The following is a 12,572-nucleotide window of genomic DNA, read 5'->3' as shown; positions in this document are numbered from 1 at the left end:
TGTTGTAATATTTGTAAAGGTTAAAAAAAAAACAAAATGTGGAAGCAACTCATATGTACATCTATGGGAACAAATAAAAAAAATTCTGATGGCTGTATACAGTGTGATACTATTCAACTATTAAAAAGAATGAGATGAATATATGTGTCCAAGGGTAAGATACATCAGAGTAAGTGAAAAAAAAAAAGTTACAGAACAGAATATATAGTACTGTGTTTTAAAAAGTAACAAAAGTATATAGGTGTGTGCTACTGCTAAGTCACTTCAGTCGCATCTGACTCTGTGCGACCCCACAGACGGCAGCCCACCAGGCTTCCCCGTCCCCGGGATTCTCCAGGCAAAAACACTGGAGTGGGTTGCCATTTGTATACACACAATAAAACCTTTGGAAGGAAAAAAGTATATGCTGTTAAGTTTATAGAAAATAGACGGGGCCTGGGTGAAAAAGAGGAGTCCTTAACTTTGCTTCACTGCCTTTGGCTTGAATTACTTTTTCTTACAACAAAGGAAATATTATATTGTAAGAAAGGCAAATTTCACTACAACAAGTGACAAGACTGAAACTTAAGACAAAGCAAATCTTAAAAAAAATAAGCATACCAGAACTGACAAAAATACACCACATACTGGAAACGAGTAGTACACCAAAATATACCAAAGGACAGAGACTTGCACGCTAGCATGAGAACCGAGGATTATTTGTATAAAAGAACATATGAATAAAACCTCAGGATTTTAAAGCCACATAATTATGTAAATAAAAAAATGTGTGCTGGGTGCTTAGTCGCTCAGCTATGTCCGACTCTTTGCGACCCCATGGCCTGTAGGGCTACAGGCTCCTTCATCCATAGGGACTCTTGAGGAAAGAATACTGGAGTGGGCTGCCATGCCCTCTTCTTGGGGATCTTCCCAGCCCAGGGATGGAACCCAGGTCTCCCTCACTGCAGGCAGATTCTTTACCATCTGAGCCACCAGGGAAGCCTAGATGCTATAAAAACATCTATTTTCATTCTGATTTTTAGGTCATAGCATCATGAGAACTTTATTGGACATCTTGTCCCCAAAACATCACAGGTGGGTAAATGCAGCGGCTTGCTGGCAAACTGACAGTGCGAAGTCGACTGGTAAACATACCCTGCTTTCCAAAGTATAAGTACTTGGTATAAACACTTCCACCGTGGCTGATTTGAAACCGTCAAGAGTTTAACAACCAGCTCACAAATTATTGAATATTTAATAATAACCGACTCTCAGAAGTTGGTACAGGCCAGCTCCTACGCACCACGGGGTTTATGATATATTAAATACTGAGGTACGGGTCTCCTTAAAAACTACTAATGCTTTTTTAAAAAACTTCTAACTTAAAGGATAATATATATATTAACATGCACAAATCACAAGCATATCAGTTCAGTTCAGTTGCTCAATCATGTCCGACTCTTTGCAACCCTGTGGACTGCAGCAAGCCAGGCCTCCCTGTCCATCACCAACTCCCAGAGCTTGCTCAAACTCTTATCCATCGAGTCAATGATGCCATCCAACCATCTCATCCTCTGTCGTCCCCTTCTCCTCCTGCCCTCAATCTTTTCAAGCATCAGTGTCTTTTCCAGCATCAGTTCTTTGCATCAGGTGGCCAAAGTACTGGAGCTTCAGTTTCAGCATCAGTCCTTCCAATGAATATTCAGGACTGATTTCTTTTAGGATGGACTGGTTGGATCTCCTTGCAGTCTAAGGGACTCTCCAGAGTCTTATCCAACACCACAGTTCAAAAGCATCAATTCTTCAGTGCTCAGTTTTCTTTATAGTCCAACTCTCACATCCATACATGACTACTGGAAAAACCATAGCCTTGACTAGACGGACCTTTGTCGGCAAAGTAACGTCTCTGCTTTTTAATATGCTGTCTAGGTTGGTCATAACTTTTCTTCCAAGGAGCAAGCGTCTTTTAATTTCATGGCTACAGTCACCATCTGCAGTGATTCTGGAGTCCAAGAAAAGAAAGTCTCTCACTGTTTCCCCATCTATTTGCCATGGAGTGATGGGACCAGATGCCATGATCTTCATTTTTTTAATGTTGAACTTTAGGCCAGTTTTTTCATTCTCCTTTCACAAGAGGCTCTTTATTTCTTCTTTGCTTTCTATCATAAGGGTGGTGTCATCCGCATATCTGAGGTTATTGCTATTTCTCCTGGCAATCTTGATTCCAGCTTGTGCTTCATCCAGCCCAGCATTTCGCATGATGTACTCTACATATAAGTTAAATAAACAGGATGACAATACACAGCCTTGATGTACTCCTTTCCCAATTTCGAACTAGTTCGTTGTTCTGTGTCTGGTTTTAACTGTTGCTTCTTGACCTGCATACAGATTTCTCAGCAGTCAGACAAGGTGGTCTGGTATTCCCATCTCTTGAAGAATTTTCCAGAGTTTCTTTTGATCTCACAATCGAAGGCTTTAGTGTAGTCAATAAAGCAGAAGTAGATGTTTTTCTGGAATTCTCTTGCTTTTTCTATGATCCAACAGATGTTGGCAATTTGAGTGTATAGATTGATGGATTTTCAACAGGTGGACTATTTGGGCCTTCCCCCCAAAACTACAATTTTCTAGCTATTAATACATAATAATTTCTCCCACTGTTAAAGAAAAAAGTGTGAAAGATACAGCTTTTCCTAAACATAAAAAGTTACATCAGGTAATGTCTTATTACAATATTGATATCATCTATACTATAAATGTTCATGTCTTGAAAAAGTTTAAAGCTGTGATATAACAAGTACTAAGTTTTACTTCATTTTCTGTCTCCTGGAAAATTCTTTTTTTTTAAAATTTCTTGAAGCATAGCTCACTGCTCCTCCTGCTTGAAACAGGGGCGAATCTTTCCCCAGAAAGGAAAGCAGCCCAAGAGTAAGAAGACTTTCCTCCCTTCTATCACAGACGTAAGGGTAAGAAGTTGACCTTATCAGCGAGACCCAGCATGGCCTGTGTGGGACCCAAAGCAAGTCCACAGCAAAGCAACTGTGAAAAAGGTATTTTCACAAAGAAGGAAATGCACTTGCATGGCAGAAGGGGCACAATCACTGTGGGAGTGAACAGGTGCACACGCCCACACAAAGCTCTCAAGGCGACGCTGTGGGTTGGGGCCCACCTGCCCACCCAGAGACAGCGGACGGACGACAGCACTGACTGTGATGAGCAGGACTGAGGGCAGGTACGGCAAAGGCGATACACAGAACGCCGCAGCAGCATTTCACGGCGTTCACCGCGCATGCTCTACGTATGCATTCAGCAGGCAGGTGCCAAGTGCCTCCTCTGCGCACGGTTCTAGGAATATTACCGTCCAAACGTCTGCCCTCATGCAGCTTTTTCACACTCAGCAGAAGGAAAAACAGCAACTTACAAACAGGCAGCATAAAATGATTTCTCTGTGAAAGCCTGTGTGTGTGCATGCATGCACGTATTTGGTGTTGACTGCCCAGAAGATATATTAATTACGGTTTCTTAAGTCATAAACTCAGGATGGTAAGAATAAGGGCACTACTTTCACTAATCTGTATTTTCGCAACTGTTCTAAAATAAGAATACTGTCTTAGCTTGGGCAGCTGTAACAAAATACCAGACAGAGTAGCTCATAAACAACATTTATTTCTCTTAGTTCCGGAAGCTGGAAGTTCAAGATCATAGTGTCAGCCCAGCTGGGTTCTGGGGAGGGCCCCCTTCAGGGCTGCAGAGGGTCGACTTCTCGCTGTGGCCTTATGTAGTGGAAGGGGCATGGACACTTTGTGGGATATCTTCTACAACCTCATCCATGAGGCCCTCATGACCCAACTGTCTCCAAAGGCCCTACTCCTATCACCATCACCCTGGGCACCAGGTTGTGACCAGGAAACTTCAGAGGAGGTCCAGCCACAAGCATTCAGTCCCCAGCAGGTATGTTACTTAAATAATATTTAAAGTTTTTGTCACCAAGGACCTCGCTGAGTCAGAAAACCTCTCTGTTCACTCACCTCATCGTCGGCATGCTGCTCAGAGGTTAGTTTCAGTACAATCTTGCACTGATCCACAAAAGTGCTCGCGATCAACTCAGCATGGCTCAAAAACACAGGGGCGTCATCCTTGGTCAGTGGCTCGTCGCCCACTATTTTGGCGATCATAAGGTCTAACAATGTAACCCTGTAAAACAGAGAAGATTTTTACATGAATATGTAATACTGAAATTGTAAAATACTAAAAATATTTCTAGAGACCATTTTAGGAGAGTACTTTTATTTTTAAATTCCTAACTTACTTATAATGTCTACTTAGGGAAAACATATTTTTTGTGAATACAATTCATCAATAACCTATTTTTCAAAATCTTGATTTCTTTGCAGTGAATAAGCTACAGAAATAAGCACCTTGTTATATCTATTACTTCGAGCCGTGAAATAAAATTCCACATTTCAATAATGCTGTCAAATAAGTTATACAATACGTCATCTACTGTAACAACAGCAAAGTTAAGTGGGCTAACTTTTATTCACTACTTTTAGTTCAGTTCAGTCCTGTCACTCAGTCATGTCCAACTCTTTGCGACCCCATGAATCGCCAGCACGCCAGGCCTCCCTGTCCATTTCCAACTCCCGGAGTTTACCCAAACTCTTGCCCATCAAGTCGGTGATGCCATCCAGCCATCTCATCCTTAGTCGTCCCCTTCTCCTTCTGACCCCAGTCCCTCCCAGCATCAGGGTCTTTTCCAATGAGTCAAGTCTTCGCATGAGGTGGCCAAAGTACTGGAGTTTCAGCTTCAGCATCAGTCCTTCCAATGAACACCCAGGACTGATCTCCTTTAGGATGGACTGGTTGGATCTCCTTGCAGTCCAAGGAACTCTCAAAAGAGTCTTCTCCAACACCAGAGTTCTAAAGCATCAATTCTTGCATGCTCAGCTTTCTTCACAGTCCAACTCTCACATCCATACATGACCACAAGAAAAACCATAGCCTTGACTAGATGGACCTTTGTTGGCTAAGTAATATCTCCGCTTTTTAATATGCTATCTAGGTTGGTCATAACTTTCCTTCCAAGGAGTAAGCGTCTTTTAATTTCATGGCTGCAGTCACCATCTGCAGTGATTTGGGAGCCCAAAAAGATAAAGTCTGACACTGTTTCCACTGTTTCCCCATCTATTTCCCATGAAGTGATGGGACCAGATGCCATGATCTTTGTTTTCTGAGTGTTGAGGTTTAAGCCAACTTTTTCACTCTCCTCTTTTACTTTCATCAAGAGGCTCTTTAGCTCCTCTTCACTTTCTGCCATAAGGGTGGTGTCATCTGCATATCTGAGGTGACTGATATTTCTCCCGGCAATCTTGATTCCAGCTTGTGTTTCTTCCAGCCCAGTGTTTCTCATGATGTATTCTGCATAGAAGTTAAATAAGTAGGGTGACAATATACAGCCTTAAGATATTCCTTTCCCCATTTGGAGCCAGTCTGTTGTTCCACGTCCAGTTCTAACTGTTGCTTCCTGACCTGCATAGAGGTTTCTCAAGAGGCAGGTCAGGTGGTCTGGTATTCCCATCTCTCTCAGAATTTTCCACAGTTTATTGTGATCCACACAGTCAAAGGCTTTGGCATAGTCAATAAAGCAGAAATAGATGCTTTCCTGGAACTCTCTTGCTTTTTTGATGATCCAACGGATGCTGGCAATTTGATCTCTGCCTTTTCTACAACCAGCTTGAACATCTGGAAGTTCACGGTTCACATACTGTTGAAGCCTGGCTTACAGAATTTTAAGCATCACTTTACTAGCGTGTGAGATGAGTGCAATTGTGCAGTAGTTTGAACATCCTTTGGCATTGCCTTTCTTTGGGATTGGAATGAAAACTGACCTTTTCCAGTCCTGTGGCCACTGCTGAGTTTTCCACATTTGCTGGCATATTGAGTGCAACACTTTCACAGCATCATCTTTCTGGTTTGCAATAGCTCAACTGGAATTCCATCACCTCCACTAGCTTTGTTCGTAGTGATGCTTCCTAAGGCCCACTTCACTTCGCATTCCAGGATGTCTGGCTCTAGGTGAGTGATCACACTATCATGATTATCTGGGTCGTGAAGATCTTTTTTGTATAGTTCTTCTGTGTATTCTTGCCACCTCTTCTTAATATCTTCTGCTTCTGTTAGATCCATACCATTTCTGTCCTTTCTCGAGCCCATCTTTGCATGAAATGTTCCCTTGGTATCTGTAATTTTCTTGAAGAGATCTTTAGTCTTTCCCATTCTATTGTTTTTCTCTATTTTTTTGCACTGATCGCTGAGGAAAGCTTTCATATCTCTCCTTGCTATTTTTTGGAACTCTGCATTCAAATGGGTATATCTTTCCTGTTCCCCTTTGCTTTTTGTTTCTCTTTTCACAGCTATTTGTAAGGCCTCTTCAGAAAGATCATTAGTCTATGAAAATCACCCACAGAGCTTAGCGATTTTCAAAACTCCTAAAACTTCACATTTCTTACAGCAGTTATTAATCCAAAATACAACAAATAATCCCCTCAACTGAGCAGAGAAGAACAACGAACAGTTCAGTATGCATTCAGATACATCTGTTTTCTCTAATTCACATACAATCCTTGAAGACAACAGGGTGCTCCGGTCACAAAGCCAGGCCTCCCACCTTCCCTGAGCAGGACGACCTCCGACCTCTGAGAGGCCAGGGAAGAGGCCACATAGGCCACACATGGTGTGATTCAAGAGGAACTTGAAGGTCTGCCCTAAAGACATTCCCTGTAAGTTGGGATAACGTGGCAGGTATTACCGGGTCTAAGAAGGCATGATCCCTAGCTTTAGGGAACTGAGCACCCAGGGGACGATCACCCAGAATAGGGTGAAGAGGAATGAGGAACAGACAGACAGGTCCTAAGTGGGGGAAAGGACCAATGCCACGCAGATGCTGAAGGAGAGAGAAGCAAGTCCTAAAGAGCTGGGAGGGGTCAGGACAGCGGCAGGCCACAGGGCAGTGTTAGTCGAGGCGACCGAGCGCTGCGGGAAGGCCCTGGCGCCCCAGGCACCCTGCTGAGGGGGCTGTCCCAGGAGGCGGGCAGCTCAGACCCGCCGGCCACCTCACACAGCAGGCTGAGGCAGCGGTGCTCCCGGGCGCCTCCTCTGCTCAGGAGAGGCGCCGCTCCACTCTATTAGGCAATGGGAGAACTAAGAGACAGGAAGGGAGTGAGTGTGAACGAAAAAAAATCAGGGATGAATCTTTAAAATATAAAGATATACACCAAGCTTGAAAAGTACCTGGCAATAAATTATACTTCACTAAATGATCCTCCTTATATTAAGTCATCTAGCAATAAAAACTTTTAAGGGCTCCCACTGTCAGCTGCTGCTGCTGCTGCTAAGTCACTTCAGTCGTGTCCAGCTCTTTGAGACCCCATAGACGGCAGCCCACCAGGCTCCCCCATCCCTGGGACTCTCCAGGCAAGGACACTGGAATGGGTTGCCAGTTCCTTCTCCAATTTATGAAAGTGAAAAGTGAAAGTGAAGTCGCTCAGTCGTGTCTGACTCCTAGCGACCCCATGGACTGCAGCCTACCAGGCTCCTCCATCCATGGGATTTTCCAGGCAAGAGTGCTGGAGTGGGATGCCATAGCCTTCTCCGCCCACTGTTGGGGAGTGGGTCTAAAAACTTTAGTCTGGAAGACGGGGTCCTCCCACCCGGAGTTCCCACTGAACTCTCTAACTGCCTCTGCTTCTAGCCACCACCCAAATCATCCTTCTCAGGGATTTTCTGGTGGTCCAGTGGTTAGGACTCCCCGCTTTCACTGCCAAGAGCCTGGGTACAAACCCTGACTGGGGAACTAAGATCCCACAAGCCACACGATGCAGCCAAAAAAAAACAAAAAACAGACAAACAAACAAACAAACAAAAAATCTCATCTTTCTCATAAAATAAAGGAATTACACACAGGACATAGAACTTGAGTAGGAAGTTGTTTTTCAGAGGCATTTCCTTCGGTTGTGCACTGCACTTGCCCGCCCCAGCTCTATGCCAGAAAACGGGTGTGTTGGAAAGTACTGCAGAGCCAGGGGAAATGGGACAGCACGGGGAATCTCTTGCTTCTTGCAGTTGCGAGGGAACCACACTGAACACTCCCTTGAACACATGGCGGAGCGCGAGTGGCCTAAGAGGCCCATTCCCCCAGGAGTGGAGGCTGCAGAACCAGAAAGCGCTAGCCAGAGGCCAGCGACCCGCTGCCCAGAGCCATCGCAACACCTCAGTCTCATTTCCGGCAACCCAGAGACCAGCACAGGAGCTGCCTTGGGCCCCCCGACACACCCCTCAACTCACTCCTTGATCGCCGGCTATCATGAGCCGCCTACTTCTAATTCACTTCTGATAGTTACATACTCTGTCCTCAAAATGACGAGTCCTGTTTCATAAAAAAACAGAAAGCAATGTACACGGGAACGATTTTATGGAAAAAATCTACAGCAAGGTTCATACTTTATAAAGTTATGCCTCAACTGATGCAGTCTGCAATCTCAAGAGCCCGGGCTTGCACTGCCCTAAAATGGGTACGTCATGAGAGGACTGGAGTGACGGGGCAAAGGACGAGGGCAAAGAGTGAGAGGGAGTTTTACGAGCATTCTAGGGTAGGAAATAATAGCTTACAATTCTGGTACTAAAACATCTGTAATTCAAAGACTGACATCTCCAACAAATTCTCAATTTATATTTGAACTACTCCACCTGAATGATTTGTTGAATGGCATGCCACAAAGGCCAAAACTTTCATTAACCTGGACAACAGGCTAACCAAGATATAGGCTGTTGCTGGATTAATCTTATTAATCCTGTCAAAAATTACATATATGAGAAGCTAGTGCATTACAGGGAAAATGATCAATGACTCTGGCATCAGACATACTGAGTTCAAATACCACCTCAGCTACTTTTGTAACCCAGGACAAACACCTTAACCTTAAAAGTCTCAGATACCTGATGTGAAAAAATGGCAAGAATAAAACTATTTCAGAAGGTCTCTCTGAGGATTAAAGGATAATGGTTGCATGCTGCCTCCATACATAACAGTGATGCTACCTGGAGAAAAAGGTCAAGCTCACTATAGTAGAAGTCGTAGGAATATGCACGCAGAAACACCACCTCACTGTCACCAAGCGATGATTACATGCCAGCACTGAGAGCTTCATACAGATTTCAGCTGGTAATCACAACGATTTCATGGGGTGCCTACCACTACCACCCTCATTCCACAGATGAAACAGGGTTCCAAGAGGTGCCTTATCCAAAGCAGAGAGTGGCATAACTAGCGCAACTAGCCTCCGCTCTTCTACCCTGTGCCGTCCAGATGATAACTTTGCAGACAGCTTTGCCGAAGCTCCAGTACTTTGGTCACATGATGCGAAGAGCTGACTCACTGGAGAAGACCCTGATGCTGGGGAAAACTGAAGGCAAAAAGAGAAGGGGGTGGCAGAGAATGAGACCGTTCGATAGAATCACTGCCTCGATGGACATGAGTTTCAGCAAACTCTGGGAGATGGTGAAGGACAGGGAAGCCTGGCATGCTGTACTCCAAGGGGTCACAAAGAGTCAGGCACAACTAAGCAACTGAAAAACACCACAACACAGATTATAAACCTGGTAACGCCACAAGCTGGTTTCTAGGAGCAGCTAGTTTAACTCAGTGTCACTCCAATTCACTGGGAACGGGGACTAGAAAGTTGTATAAACACAGGCACTCACTTCTGCATAATCACACTATGGGAGTTGATTTTAACTCTGTATCCAAAATATCTTCACCCAGTAATCAGCCCAAATAAACTACCAGGGTGAAGGAGTCAACTCACCATGACAACCAGTAGAACCAGCAAGAGAAAGCTCCGCCTCCCTGCTTACACACCCACACCGGGGGCAGGGAGGGGCACCGTTCGCCCTCAGGCCCTAGAGACCATGAGCAGGGGCTTAATGAACACCGTGCCTGTTTTACTGACTGAGCCCCCAAAGTTTTTTAATCTAACAGCCCCCAACCCAACTGGATTCTCTAGCTCAGCAGCTTGGGGCCACAGCCTGGGCACTGCTCAGTAGACCCTTGTTGTGTGTCCCCAAATGAGGCACCACAAGTGCCCCAGAAATCTCCAGTGCAGTCCCTCATCTGAACCCCAGGACACGGAATGTGTCGTATCTTCTCAGTTCTCAGGAACGTGCCCTGTCTTCTCAGTTCTCACAGGGCAGCACGGAGCGCCACTCCAGAAGCAAGGGCAAAGTTAATTTCATCAAACAGCCCCACTGAGAAAGCCATGTCTTTTCAGCTCTGTTGGTCTGTCAGCACGGCACTCTGAAGAATCATTCATTGTTGCCCAAAACGAGTCACCAAGGAAGCCAGCAGCCTCCACTTCTCTACAGACCTCTGAGCGCTCTTGCAAAGCCCCCATCCCCTCCTCCTGCCACTGAGCAAAAATAAGCCGCCAGGCCCAGCAGTTCCCACAGCGAGCTTCACCCGAACCAGCCGAGCCACGCCAGGCCCCTGCTGGCAAAACACGTCCTCCCGGCGGATGGGATCATCTGCAGTCCACACTATCAACAGAGTCAGCATCCTGAAGAGATGCTTCATTTAAGTATTTGGTATCAGTAGAGTTTCCCTTTCCAGTAATGTTCCAGTACTGACTCTGGCAGGTGTTAAGAATAGAGAACTCACAAGATTCAATCTTTGTCCTTGAAGAATACATATTCCAGCAGAAAAGCAAATGATCATGATCGATGCACAGGGGAGGATGCAAATAACTTTGCCTGGGCAACTCAGCCGAGGCAAGGGAACACAGGCAGTATCTGCAAAGGCCCACGTGGACACGGAGTTTTCCAGTAAACAGGGACCACCGCATGACACCACCTGCAGGCAGCTGAATCTGGGAATGCGGAGGACCCTCGGATGCAGAGGCCGGCTGTAAGTTTCCACTGCGCTGCTGGTTGGCACCGCTAAACCCTCGCATTGTTCAAGAGTCAACCGTACTTAGAGGAGTCAAATCACAGCAACAGAAAGCAGCATGGTGCTTTCCAGGGACTGGGGGAGGGGGAAATGGGCAGCTGTTTAACGGGTAGACCTTTGTTTTTTAAATTTTTGGCTGCATCAGGTCTTAGCTGTGTTCTCCAGGTTCTTCCTTGCGGTATGCAGGCTCTCAGGTTGCCCTGTGGCACAAGAGATCTTAGTTCCCCAACCAGGGATGGAACCTGAGTCCTCAGCATTGCAAGGCAGATTCTTGAACCCCAGGCCCCCAGGGAAGTTCCCAATGGGTACAGTTTCAATGGCACAAGAGGAAACAGTTCTGGAGACTGGCTGCACAACAACGTGACTATACTTAAACTACTGACCACACATGTTTAAAAGGTTACAATGGTGACTTCTGTATTAAGTGTATTTTATCACAGTTTTTAAACACACTAAAGCCCACGTCTAGTCAAAGGTGGTATGTAAACCAGAGCTGTGACAGGAGTGAATTCGCCGCACACTGAAATGGTCTAGGTGGTAAGGCTTACTGACCGAGGGAAACAGGAGTGGAGGCAGCGGCGGGGGGAGGGCACTGAGGTCTCCCATCCAGCGAGTGATGTTACAGTAACAAGTACACCAGTGAGAAAACCCACTCAGTCACACAAGCTTTCATTCAAAAACTTGTTTAGCACCTATCACGTGCCAAGCACTGGTTAGGAAACACGGAGAGCACAGGTTAAAAAAGCCCCCATCCTGGCCTCACACTGGCAATCCACTGCTGCCACACTGCCAGCAAGTGTGTGAGCAATAGAGGCACTTCTCCTGTGCAAGAAAAATAACGGGGCAGGGGAGGTGACGCCCGAGCAAGAAATCTGTATGACGCTGCGAAGCGGTGGCTGCAGTTTCTGTAATAAAAATGGGAAACATTTGTCTGTCATCTTCATTGGGTTAGGAAATGGATCAGTTAACAAAAGATCATTTGATAGGAACACGTGAAAAACAAGCTTTGATATTGAAATACAATAAAACTGTGGTTCCTGTTTTCAGATGTTCCTCTCTGCAGAGCAATGTACTAATTCATAGCCCTGTTCTTCACATACTTATTTTAATTATTTTTCTGCAGGAAAAGTATGCATATGTTGGGGGGGGGCATTGGATTTATAAATATGGCATTTAAATGAATTTTAAAAGCATGAACTTTCCCTTTTTGTTAAAGATATTAAAGAACAAAAAAACACTACTTAACAAGACTACAAAGAAGTGCATAAAGATTAACTGGTGGAACCCAAATGCACTGAAAGAATTTCGAAACCACAGCAATTATAAAAATTGTGACTATAATCAAAAGATTAACATTTTTTAAGGTTTTTGATCATTAGATCTGTGATTTCTGAATAAGTCTTATTCTCCTAGGGCAACATTTCCAATCAGGTTAGGGAAAACCTACACTTGGGGATGGACAGAGCCCTAGATCATTCTGCTCACTCCTCTGACTTCACCGGCCAGGAGCCTGAGAGCAAGGTGAGAGGCCTGGCCGAGGGCACCCAGACAACGGGCCAAGGTGCCACGGTCTCTGGGCTCCGCGGGCACAGCCCCT

At 45.1% G+C, this 12,572-nt stretch overlaps 1 protein-coding gene across 1 annotated transcript in view; it reads right to left on the bottom strand.

Moving 5' to 3' along the window:
• Positions 1–12,572, bottom strand: part of ATXN10 (ataxin 10) — a 142,514-nt gene that overhangs the window by 84,161 nt on the left and 45,781 nt on the right. The window contains exon 7 of the mRNA XM_068970734.1: positions 4,005–4,170. Within this exon, the coding sequence (XP_068826835.1) occupies positions 4,005–4,170 (166 nt within the window). The remainder of the gene's footprint in view (positions 1–4,004; positions 4,171–12,572) is intronic.

Source organism: Capricornis sumatraensis, chromosome 4 (assembly GCF_032405125.1).
Source record: "Capricornis sumatraensis isolate serow.1 chromosome 4, serow.2, whole genome shotgun sequence".
Lineage (NCBI taxonomy): Eukaryota > Metazoa > Chordata > Mammalia > Artiodactyla > Bovidae > Capricornis > Capricornis sumatraensis.
Note: the sequence above shows the minus strand (reverse complement) of the source record. Positions and strands in the feature narration are given on the sequence as shown.